This window comes from Ranitomeya variabilis, chromosome 2 (assembly GCF_051348905.1).
Source record: "Ranitomeya variabilis isolate aRanVar5 chromosome 2, aRanVar5.hap1, whole genome shotgun sequence".
In the NCBI taxonomy this organism is placed as follows: Eukaryota; Metazoa; Chordata; class Amphibia; order Anura; family Dendrobatidae; genus Ranitomeya; species Ranitomeya variabilis.
The window spans coordinates 850,953,617-850,966,618 of record NC_135233.1 but is presented as its reverse complement, the minus strand read 5'-3'; the positions used below and the strand labels follow the sequence as shown (position 1 = coordinate 850,966,618).

The 13,002-nt window shown below is 41.0% G+C and overlaps 1 protein-coding gene across 1 annotated transcript in view; it reads right to left on the bottom strand.

The window, feature by feature from the left end:
- The window catches only part of LOC143803972 (uncharacterized), a 254,169-nt gene that overhangs the window by 49,781 nt on the left and 191,386 nt on the right, over nt 1-13,002 (bottom strand). The window contains exons 20-21 of the mRNA XM_077281723.1: nt 10,989-11,108; nt 10,164-10,283 (exon numbers count right to left, since the gene is read on the bottom strand). Coding sequence (XP_077137838.1) covers nt 10,164-10,283; nt 10,989-11,108 — 240 coding nt within the window. The remainder of the gene's footprint in view (nt 1-10,163; nt 10,284-10,988; nt 11,109-13,002) is intronic.

Here is a 13,002-nt window from a genome sequence, read left to right as displayed (position 1 = left end):
TTATGGCTTTTGTGGATTCAGGTGCCGCCCTGAATTTGATGGATTTGTCTTTTGCCAGGCGCTGTGGTTTTGTCTTGGAGCCTTTGCAATTCCCTATTCCACTAAAGGGAATTGATGCCACACCATTGGCCAAGAATAAACCTCAGTACTGGGCTCAAATGACTATGTGCATGACTCCTGCACATCAGGAGGTGATTCGCTTTCTTGTGTTACATAATTTGCATGATGTTGTCGTGTTGGGTCTGCCATGGCTGCAGGCTCATAATCCAGTTCTGGATTGGAAAGCAATGTCTGTGTCAAGTTGGGGTTGCCAGGGGATTCATGGCGATGCTCCTTTGGTGTCAATTGCTTCTTCTACTCCTTCTGAAGTCCCTGAATTTTTGTCGGACTACCAGGATGTATTTGATGAGCCCAAGTCCAGTGCCCTACCTCCTCATAGGGATTGTGATTGCGCCATAAATTTGATTCCTGGTAGTAAGTTCCCTAAGGGACGACTTTTTAATTTGTCTGTACCAGAACATGCCGCTATGCGGAGTTATATCAAGGAGTCTTTGGAGAAGGGGCATATTCGCCTGTCCTCATCCCCTTTGGGTGCGGGGTTCTTTTTTGTGGCCAAGAAGGATGGTTCTCTAAGACCCTGTATAGATTATCGCCTTCTAAATAACATCACGGTCAAATTTCAGTATCCTTTGCCACTGTTGTTCGATCTGTTTGCTCGGATTAGGGGGGCCAGTTGGTTCACCAAGATAGATCTTCGTGGAGCGTATAATCTTGTGCGTATAAAGCAGGGCGATGAATGGAAAACAGCATTTAATACACCTGAAGGCCATTTTGAGTACTTGGTGATGCCTTTTGGGCTTTCCAATGCCCCTTCTGTGTTCCAGTCCTTCATGCACGACATCTTCCGAGAGTATCTGGATAGGTTTATGATTGTGTACCTGGATGATATTTTGGTCTTTTCTGATGATTGGGAATCTCATGTGAAGCAGGTCAGGATGGTATTTCGGTTCCTGCGAGCCAATGCCTTGTTTGTGAAGGGCTCTAAATGTCTCTTCGGAGTCCAGAAGGTTTCCTTTTTGGGCTTTATTTTTTCGCCTTCTACCATTGAGATGGATCCAGTCAAGGTCCAGGCTATTCATGACTGGACTCAACCTACATCGGTAAAAAGTCTTCAGAAGTTCTTGGGTTTTGCTAATTTTTACCGTCGCTTCATCACTAATTTTTCCAGTGTGGTTAAGCCTTTGACGGATTTGACTAAGAAGGGTTCTGATGTGACGAATTGGTCTCCTGCAGCTGTGGAGGCCTTTCAGGAGCTCAAACGTCGGTTCTCTTTGGCTCCTGTCTTGCGTCAGCCGGATGTCTCTCTACCATTCCAGGTCGAGGTTGATGCTTCTGAGATTGGAGCAGGGGCTGTCTTGTCACAGAGAAACTCTGATGGCTCTGTGATGAGGCCATGTGCTTTCTTTTCAAGAAAGTTTTTGCCTGCCGTGCGGAATTATGATGTTGGTAATCGGGAGTTGTTGGCAATGAAGTGGGCATTTGAGGAGTGGCGACATTGGCTTGAGGGAGCCAAACATCGTGTGGTGGTCTTGACTGATCACAAGAATTTGACTTATCTCGAGTCTGCTAAACGGCTAAATCCTAGACAGGCTCGATGGTCGCTGTTTTTCTCCCATTTCAATTTCGTGGTTTCATACCTTCCGGGTTCGAAGAACGTGAAGGCTGATGCTCTTTCTAGGAGCTTTGTGCCTGACTCTCCGGGAGTTTCTGAACTGGCTGGTGTCCTCAGAGAAGGGGTGATTTTGTCTGCCATCTCCCCTGATTTACGACGGGTACTGCAGGAATTTCAGGCCAATAGACCTGATCGTTGTCCACCGGAGAGATTGTTTGTCCCGGATAGATGGACCAGTAGAGTCATTTCCGAGGTTCATTCTTCGGTGTTGGCAGGTCACCCTGGGATTTTTGGTACCAGGGATTTGGTTTCCTTTGTGCAGTCCTGTGGGATTTGTGCTCGGGCCAAGCCTTGCTGTTCTCGTGCCAGTGGTTTGCTTTTGCCTTTGCCTGTCCCGAAGAGGCCCTGGACGCATATTTCCATGGATTTTATTTCGGATCTTCCAGTCTCTCAGAAGATGTCTGTTATCTGGGTGGTTTGTGATCATTTTTCTAAAATGGTCCATTTGGTGCCCTTGCCTAAGCTGCCTTCCTCCTCTGATTTGGTTCCACTGTTTTTTCAGAATGTGGTTTGTTTGCATGGTATTCCTGAGAATATTGTGTCTGACAGAGGATCCCAGTTTGTGTCCAGATTTTGGCAGTCCTTTTGTGCTAAGATGGGCATTGAATTATCTTTTTCATCGGCCTTCCATCCTCAGACGAATGGCCAAACCGAACGTACTAATCAGACCTTGGAGACTTATCTGAGATGTTTTGTTTCTGCTGATCAGGATGACTGGGTGACTTTTTTGCCATTGGCTGAGTTCGCCCTCAATAATGGGGCTAGTTCTGCTACTTTGATTTCGCCTTTTTTTTGCAATTCTGGTTTTCATCCTCGTTTTTCCTCAGGTCAGGTTGAGCCTTCTGACTGTCCTGGGGTGGATTCTGTGGTGGATAGGTTGCAGCAGATTTGGAACCACGTGGTGGACAATTTGACGTTGTCACAAGAGAAGGCTCAGCGCTTTGCTAACCGCCGTCGCTGTGTGGGTCCCCGACTTCGTGTGGGGGATTTGGTGTGGTTGTCTTCTCGTTATGTTCCGATGAAGGTTTCCTCTCCTAAGTTCAAGCCTCGTTTCATCAGTCCTTATAAGATTTTGGAAATCCTTAACCCTGTGTCATTTCGTTTGGATCTCCCAGCATCATTTGCCATTCACAATGTGTTCCATAGGTCATTGTTGCGGAGTACGTGGTGGAGAAGATCTTGGATTCTCGTGTTTCGAGACGAAGGCTTCAGTACTTAGTTAAATGGAAGGGCTATGGTCAGGACGATAATTCCTGGGTGGTCGCCTCTGATGTCCATGCGGCTGATTTGGTTCGTGCCTTTCATTCGGCTCGTCCTGATCGGCCTGGGGGCTCTGGTGAGGGTTCGGTGACCACTCCTCAAGGGGGGTGTACTGTTGTGAATTCTGTCTGGGCTCCCTCTGGTGGCCTTTAGCGATACTGCGGGTCTGGAGCTGGGCTCAGCTGCCTCATTTCCTGCTATGCTGGTTCCTATTTAACTCCACCTGCACCTTTGTTTGTTGCCTGCTGTCGCTGTATTCAGTAATGGTTCTGATCTCTCTGGACTTCCTTGTGACCTGTCTCCATCTGGAGAAGCTAAGTTTTGCTAGTTCATGTTTGCTCATTTTTCTCTTGAAAATATGTTTCATTATATGATGAGTTCAGTCCAGCTTGCTTATATGTGATTTTTTGCTTGCTGGAAGTTCTGGGGTGCAGAGTGCGCCCCTCACATCGTGAGTCGGTGTGGGGGTTCTTGTATTTTCTGCGTGAATAGTTTTTGATAGTTTTGTACTGACCGCACAGATCCCTTGCTATCTTCAGTCTATTTAGCATTAGCGGGCCTCATTTGCTTAAACCTGTTTTTCATTACTACGTTTGTATTTTCCCCTTAACTCACCGTTATTATTTGTGGGGGCTGTCTAAACTTTGGGGTCATTTCTCTGAGGCAAGTGAGGCTTGGCTTTGTCTCTAGGGGTAGTTAGTTCCTCAGGCTGTGACGAGGCGTCTAGGTTTTTAGGTAACGCTCCACGGCTGCCTTTAGTGTGTTTTGGATAGGTTCACTGTTGCGGTCAGTATAGTTTCCACATCCCCAGAGCTCGTCCTAATATTCTGGTTTACCTACCAGGTCAGTTTGGTGATCCTACCACCGGATCATAACAGTTCCTTCCCTTCTGAGCCTTGCCGTGTGCCCATACAGTGGTTTACCCCCACATATGAGGTATCGGCGTACTCAGGACAAATTGCCCAACAAATTTTAGGATCCATTTTATCCTGTTGCCCATGTGAAAATGAAAAAATTGAGGCTAAATAACTATTTTGTGAAAAAAAGGACTTTTTTATTTTTACGGATCAATTTGTGAAGCACCTGGGGGTTCAAAGTGCTCATTATGCATCTAGATAAGTTCCTTGGGGGGTGTAGTTTCCAAAAAGGGGTCACTTGTGGGGGTGCTCCAATATTTAGACACACAGGGGCTCTCCAAACGCGACATGGTGTCCTCTAAAGATAGGAGCCAATTTTTCATTCAAAAAGTCATTTGTCGCTCCTTCCCTTCCGAGCCCTGTCATGCGCCCAAACAGTGGTTCCCCCACATATGGGGTATTGGCATACTCAGGTCAAATTTTACAATGACTTTCACAGGCCAGTTTCTCCTTTTACCCTTGGGAAAATAAAAAAATTGTTGCTAAAATATCATTTTTGTGACTAAAAAGTGAAATGTTCATTTTTTCCTTCCATGTTGCTTCTGCTGCTGTGAAGCACCTGAAGGGTTAATAAACTTCTTGAATGTGGTTTTGAGTACATTTAGGGGTGCAGTTTTGAGAATGGTGTCACTTTTGGGTATTTTCAGCCATATAGACCCCTCAAACTAACTTCAAATGTGAGGTGTTCCCTAAAAAAAATGGTTTTGTAAATTTTGTTGTAAAAATGAGAAATCGCTGGTCAAATTTTAACCCTTATAACTTCCTAGCAAAAAAAACCATTTTGTTTCCAAAATGTTGCTGATGTAAAGTAAACATGTGGGTAATGTTATTAAGTATTTTGTGTCACATTACTCTCTGGTTTAACAAAATAAAAATTAAAAATTGCGACATTTTCAAAATTTTTGCCAAATTTTGATTTTTTTCACAAATGAACACAAGAATTATCAACCTAAATTTACTACTAACTTGAAGCCCAATATGTCACGAAAAAACAGTCTCAGAATCGCTAGGATCCGTTGAAGCGTTCCTGAGTTATTACCTCATAAAGGGACACTGGTCAGAATTTAAAAAAATGGCTAGGTCATTATGGTCAAAATAGGCTGGGTCATGAAAGGGTTAAAAAAATATTACATTGAAAATTGTAATGTGCATTTGTATTCAGCCCCCATTAGTCAATACTTTATAGGACCACCTTTCGCTACAAATACTGCTGCAAATCTTTTGGGGTATGTCTCTACCAGCTTTGCACATCTTGGGGCTGAAGTTTTTGCTCTTTCTTTGGAAACTAGATCTAGCTCAGGAAGATTGTATGGCGAGCATCTGTGATCAGCAGTTTTCAAGTCTTCAAGATTGTCAATGGGATTTAGGTATGTGTTTTGACTGGGTAATGGTCATCATGGTCGTCATGCTGCTGGAAGGTGAACCTACACCCCAGTCTCAAGTCTTTTGCAGAATCTAACCAGTGTTCCTCCAGGATAGCCCTGTATTTAGCTCTGTCTATCTTCCCAATCAACTCTGATCAGCTTGACGGTGGTGATGGTGTTTTCAGGGTGATGTGCAATGTTAGTTTTCTGCAACACACATAACATTTTGCATTGAGACCAAAAAGTTCTACTTTAGCTTCATATGACCAGACCACCTTCTTCCACGTGCTAGCTAGGTCCCCCACATAGCTTTTGCCAAACAATCTTCAGATTTATAGTTTTAGAATAATTAGAAATTCATGTATCATTCTCTTTACACTTCATAAATTCTTGTCACTTTGTGCTGATATATACAGTACAGATCAAAAGTTTGGACACACCTTCTCATTTAAAGATTTTTCTGTATTTTCATGACTATGAAAATTGTAAATTCACACTGAAGGCATCAAAACTATGAATTAACACATGTGGAAATATATACTTAACAAAAAAGTGTGAAACAACTGAAAATATGTCTTATATTCTAGGTTCTTCAAAGTAGCTACCTTTTGCTTTGTTGACTGCTTTGCATACTCTTGGCATTCTCTTGATGAGCTTCAAGAGGTAGTCACCGGAAATGATTTTCACTTTACAGGTGTGCCCTGTCAGGTTTAATAAGTGGAATTTCTTGCCTTAAAAATGGGGTTGGGACCATCAGTTGTGTTGAGCAGAAGTCTCGTGGATACACAGCTGATAGTCCTACTGAATAGACTGTTAGAATTTGTATTATGGCATTGTGATAGTAGACAAAGATCAGAAGACAGCAATGATAATAGATATGGCAGTGCCAAGTGACCGCAACATCAGAAAGAAGGAATATGAAAAGCTGGAGAAATACCAGGGCCTCAACGGAGAACTGGAGAAGATGTGGAAGGTGAAGGCAACAGTGATTTCAGTGGTGATAGCAGCACTTGGAGCAATGACCCCTAAGTTGGAAGAATGGCTACAACAGATACCAGGAGCAACATCTGAGCTCTCTGTCGAGAGAACAGCAACGCTGTTAATAACTAAGATCATGCGCAGAACTATCAAACTCCTAGGCCTCTGGTAGAGGACCAGAGAATGATAAAGGACAACAAAGACCACTCCCATTGTGGGTGAGAAGGAAGGTTTTATATATATATATGCAGGTGGCGGTAATCAGCTCTACCTGCCCATAAATTGTAGGTTTAGCCCAGAGTGACATGTTTTGTCCATAGTTGTAGGCTGGTGGCACAAGAGTGGCATGTACGGTAGAGTAGGACCCATCAGAGGGAGATCACCTTGCCGTGGTTGATGGGCACACATGAATTGGCCAATTTATGCGCTAAGAATCTTCATTACTGTAAGTTTTATGAAAAAAAAATTTTGAAAAAAATTTGTAAAAAAATATTTTTGAAGTATAATTCATATTGAATATTTGTCTGTGTTTTCACATGGCCTAGATTCATGTACATGTGCTGCTGTGTTTTTTTGTCTATATGATGCAGCTTGCAGCTTTGCACATGTTCACATTAGGGGTGCTGGTTGGTTTTTTTTCTCTATTTAGTTATTGGATGTGGCTGCATCCATACTGATCTTGCACTCCTCCCATTGACCTTGCAGGTGGCGGTAATCAGCTCTACCTGCCCATAAATTGTAGGTTTAGCCCAGAGTGACATGTTTTGTCCATAGTTGTAGGCTGGTGGCCCAAGAGTGGCATGTACGGTAGAGTAGGACCCATCAGAGGGAGATCACCTTGCCGTGGTTGATGGGCACACATGAATTGGCCAATTTATGCGCTAAGAATCTTCATTACTGTAAGTTTTATGAAAAAAAATTTTTGAAAAAAATTTGTAAAAAAATATTTTTGAAGTATAATTCATATTGAATATTTGTCTGTGTTTTCACATGGCCTAGATTCATGTACATGTGCTGCTGTGTTTTTTTGTCTATATGATGCAGCTTGCAGCTTTGCACATGTTCACATTAGGGGTGCTGGTTGGTTTTTTTTCTCTTTTTTTTTCTCTTTTTTTTTCTCTTTTTTTTCTCTCTCTCTCTCTCTCTCTCTCTCTCTCTCTCTCTATATATATATATATATATATATATATATATATATACTGCTCAATCAAGTAAGGAAACACTTAAAAGACACAATGTAACTCCAAGTCAATCACACTTCTATGAACTCAAACTGTACAGTTATGAAGCAACACTGATTGTGGATCAATTTATCCTGCTGTTGTGCAAATGGAACAGGAAGCAGGTATAATTGATAGGCAACTAGAAAAACAACTGCTAAATAGGAGTGGTTCTGCAGGGGTGACCACAGATCATTTCTCTATTCTCATCCTTTTTTGCTGTTGTTTTGGTCACTTTTGCATTTTGTAATTACTCTCACTGCTAGAGGTTCTGTACGGTAGCATGATGCGGTGTTTACAATCCACATACTGTACGTTGCTCAGGTAGTGCAGATCATCCAAGATGGCACATCAATGAAAGCTGGGCAAGAAGGGGAGCTATGTCTGTCAGCACAGTGTCGTGAGTATTAAGCTGATACCAGGAGACAGGCCACTACACCAGGAGATTTTGAGAGGGCTATAGGAGAGCAACAACCCAGCAGGATGGCTATCTCCTTTGTGCAAAGAGGAACAGGAGGAGCAGTGCCAGAGCCCTACAAAATGACTTCCAGCAAGCAACTAACATCCATGTGTCTGCTCAAAGTGTCAGAAACAGAATCCATGAGGCTGGTATGAGGGCCCAATGTGCACAAATAGGTGTTATACTTACAGCCCAACATTGAACAGGGTGACTGGCAATTGCAGAGAACAGCAAGATTGGCAGATTCAACATTGGTGCCCTTTGCTCTTCACAGATGAGAGAAGGTTCATACTGAACACATGTGAGACTTGAGACGCCGTGGAGAATGTTCAGTCACCTGCAACATCCAACAGCATGAACAGTTTGGCAGTGGGTCAGTAAAGATGTGGGAAAGCACTTTTTTGGAGGCCTGCACAGACCTCCATGTGCTAATCACTCTTACTGCCATTATTCACCGAGATGAAATCCTCAGACCTATTGTGAGACCATATGCAGGTGCACTGGATCCTGAGTTCCTTCTGATCCATGACAATGCTAAGACTCATGTAGATGAAGTGTGTCAGCAGTTCCTGCATGATGAAGGCACTGATGCTGTCCTGCCCTTACATAGACCTGAATTCAATCGACCACATATGGAACATCATGTACCATCCACTAACACCATGTTGCACCACAGACTATTCTGGATTTTGCTGATGCTTTATTTCAGGTCTGGGAGGAGATTCCTCAGGAGAACATCCGCTACCTCATCCAGACCATGCCCAGGCATTGTATGGGGGTCATAGAGGCACTTGGAGGTCACACACACTACTGAGCATCATTTCCCTGCTTTGAAGCATTTCCACTGAAGCAGGATCAGCCTGTAATTTGAATTTCCATTTTGATTTTGAGTGTAATTGCAATGTCCATGGGATATTAATTTAGAGTTACATTGATAATTTTAATGCTTTATTGTTCTCAACGAAATCCACTATGTAATGAATAAAGATTTGCAACTGGAATATTTAATTAATTGATATCTAGGATGTGGTATTTTAGTGTTCCTTTTATTTTTGAGCAGTGTATATACAGGTGTAACTTCCTATTGTGTTAGTGCAAGTAGCATCAGGTGAGCAGACATTACTGGTCACACATTCATGAATGTCATAGCAGTGGATTCCATTAAAACATTGCAAGAAGGTAAATTATATATGAAATGTATTGTTTGCTAGTAAATGGAGCTGTACTATCTTGGTAAGTGATGACATAGAGCTAGAATATAGCATCACATGCTAACAGGCAGCATCAGAGTACCATGTCCAGGTTCCATATAGTCTGCAAAGAACTGCAAATTAATATAGTAACGTGCAATTTTTTTACATTTTGTCTGAATTTTTCTCATTATTATTTTTATTTTACTCTTTAAAATGTAAAAATAATAAAAAAAGTTTGCAAATTGAACTTATAACCTTATTGCATGGACTGCACTTATTATTCTCCACTTGGTGCCCCCAAAACTGCAGCTGTGTGGCCCTATATACAGCTCTCCTTCTGTGGCACTGATTTTTTTTTTTTATGGCATTGCCGCATGAATCCCTTTATGGCTACTTCACAATTAATGCTATAATCAAGGCATTATCAACTATCTCATTTGCACACATATATATATATATATATATATATATATATATATATACATTCATTATCAAGCTCACTTTAAGAGATTAGCATATTTCAAAACGGAAATTTCCCTTCATGTACAAATGTAAGTCCCTATTGTGTTAGTGCAGGTGAACAGATGTTATTGGTATGGTCATTCCTATCATCACAATGAGTAATATCTCCTGATTAATACAAAAACTTTAAGCCAAAGTGTTGTTCCCAACGTGTTAAATGTTTATATTTAGTTTCTACTTACAAGAACAAGCAAAATGTCAAATTGCTTGCTGTTAAAATTTGCCCTCGTTCTTCCAATAGTCCACTATTGCTACTTTCATTTGTACACGTCGGAAATTAGAAAATTGTCCTATCTAACATAGGCACAAAATGTCAGGAAACTTCTGGCAGCAAAATGGTTAACTGAAGATGGAACATTAGAGTTAGATGTTGTATTGAAAATATATTTATCTGGGTTTTCCTGTTTTCGGCAGACTACGGAAAAAATCTACTTTAAGTTTTGTAAAAGTAAGAATTAGATGACAGTAACTATTATAACAAAAGTTAATATAATGCGATCAATTTATTTTCCTTTACCTGAGAATCCAACATTACAGGCACAGATGTAATTTCCTATTGTGTTACTGCAATTTGCATTAGGTGAGCAGGAATTATTGATCTCACATTTATCAATATCATCACAGTGGGTCCCGTTACCTAATGAAAAATATGTCATTAATCATGGAAACCATTAGAAGGTGATGAAAACATGGCACTTCTTGTTAACTAGTAGATGGAGCTTTACTATCCTGGTAATTGATGGCATATAGCCAGGACATGGCATCTCAGTGAATTAATGAATTAGGCGCATTCAATTTCTGCATGACCCTGACTAAAACTGGCACACAAAACGCCAGGCTTAATGGATTGGGGCCATACCTTGAGTTTATGTTTGTGCCACAGATAACACTATCGGACAGATGTGACTATGATATTAGCTACATTATGTTGCTGGCCAGCAAGGTGCAGGATGTAGTCTATAAAACAAACAATAACAGTATGGATTATTTTATTCTAATGTAATACTATTGTTTGCTTTTATCACTCATTAATATTTCATGCTGTCAGTTTTGATTACACAGAACAGGATCGGCTGTATTCGCAGACACAACATAAATGGCTGCCACTAACAGCAACCATTGTTTAGAGAAACTGACAGGAAAGTGTCAGCCTGTATACCGGCCTTATATGACACTGCAAAATTCTGAATATAGTGATTAGCCTCAGGATATATCGCCACGGTGTGTACATTTCTGGCGGTATCCCATGTTATCGAGCTGCATCATCAACTACAGTATTCAATGCAGCTAAAGAAATTTATTAGTACGGATCAATCATGCCAAAGGAGAAATCAGGACTTACCCGAGAATCCATCATTACAGGCACAGGTGTAATTCCCTATAGTGTTACTGCAGGTTGCATTAGGTGAGCAGATATTATTGGTCTCACATTCATTAATATCCTCACAGTGGGTCCCGTTACCTGATCAATATAAAATGCTCAGTTTACTGAGGATGTAACACTATAGATAAATGTGGAAACTAAAATGTATTATTCTATATACGTTGTCTAATCAGCCATTGAAAAATAGAAGCATTAAGTCATTGAGCTCTTAGATGAAATATTACAAGATATTCTGGCACATATTCTTGTTATGAGGAGACTACAGATAAATCTACTGAAAGCCTGAAGGAAGCGACAAATTGGTCAAATAGCCAGGGCTGTCTTACATAACCTCGAATTCCATTACCCTGTAAGTTTGGGTTTAGGTTTATCACTGTATGGTAAGTTCTGTCCATTTATACACAAATATAACAAAAAAATGGAGCATTTACTATTGTGATATAAATACCACGCTGCAGCCAGGGATCGTGATACAGAAACCAGTAACTGAAACCCCTAGTAGACAATTCAGTGACCATCGCTGAACAAAGCTGTAGGTTATCATGTTCTAGTTAATTCATTGTGTGTGAAAGGGAACCTGTCAGCAGGATTATGCTCAGTATACTACAGACAGTGTCAGGTTGGCGCCGTTATACTGATTACAATGATATCTTGGGTGATGAAATCCGTCTTGTGGTTGTTGTTTAATCTTTGTTTGTAGTTTTCAGTTAATGATATGCTCATGCTCCAGGGTGGCCTGCGTGTGGGGGTCTTTATGTGTTGTTCTGCGTACATATTCATCTGTATGGCTTCTGACACTGTCTGTAGTTACTTAGTAAAATCCTGCTGACAGGTTCACTTTATGTTAAAAGATGCTACATCTGTGTGCATGTCCATAACATGAGCTGCTAACTTCCATTACTATCATATATCGCTGATGTATGTCATTTGTCATGAAGGGTTAAGTAATGATATATCAGAGATAGGTGCAATAATAAAAATGTATCTACATATATCATTTATCCAGTTACCCTTCAAGTAAAAAAAATCTACATCTCTGTACAAATACAAAACTTTAATAAACTATTCATTTCCATTACTTTCCCATATTGCTGATGTATTGTCCTTACCTGAACTCATCCACAACTGTTTTACAATATGAACATAAAGAATTAATGGATGGTACTAATTTCTACAGTGTGTGCAGAATTATTAGGCAAGTTGTATTTTAGAGGATTATTTTTATTATTGATCAACAACTATGTTCTCAATCAACCCTAAAGACTCATAAAATATCAAAGCTCAAAATTTTTGGAAGTTGGAGTGTTTTTTTTTAGATTTGGCTATCTTAGGAGGATATCTGTTTGTGCAGGTAACTATTACTGTGCAGAATTATTAGGCAACTTAATAAAAACCAAATATATTCCCATCCCAAATATATTCCCATACTTTGAAGAACCTAGAATCTAAGATATATTTTCAGTTGTTTCACACTTTTTTGTTAAGTATATAATTCCACATGTGTTAATTCATAGTTCTGATGCCTTCAGTGTGAATTTACAATTTTAATAGTCATGAAAATACTGAAAAATCTTTAAATGAGAAGGTGTGTCCAAACTTTTGGTCTGTACTGTATATCTATAATATAACGCTGGGAGCGTCACTCTGTCCGAAGCCTTTATAGACTGGGCAAGTGCAAGCGCCGGCGCAGTCTGGACCCCACAGAGTGACGCAGCCCAGGAGATCGCGGTATGCGTAAGCACTGAACGCACACCGCGATCTCCAACGGAGAAGCAGGGACATGCCAGGAGGGTGAGTATGCTATATTCACCTGTCCCGTTCCAGTAATGCACGCTTCTCCGTCCTCCACATCCTCTGCCTGTGACGTTCAGTTCAGAGGGTGCGATGACACACTTAATGTGCGCCACCCTCTGACTGAACAGTCACAGCCAGAGGACCCGGAAGACGGAGCGGCACGCAGCACTGGATCAGG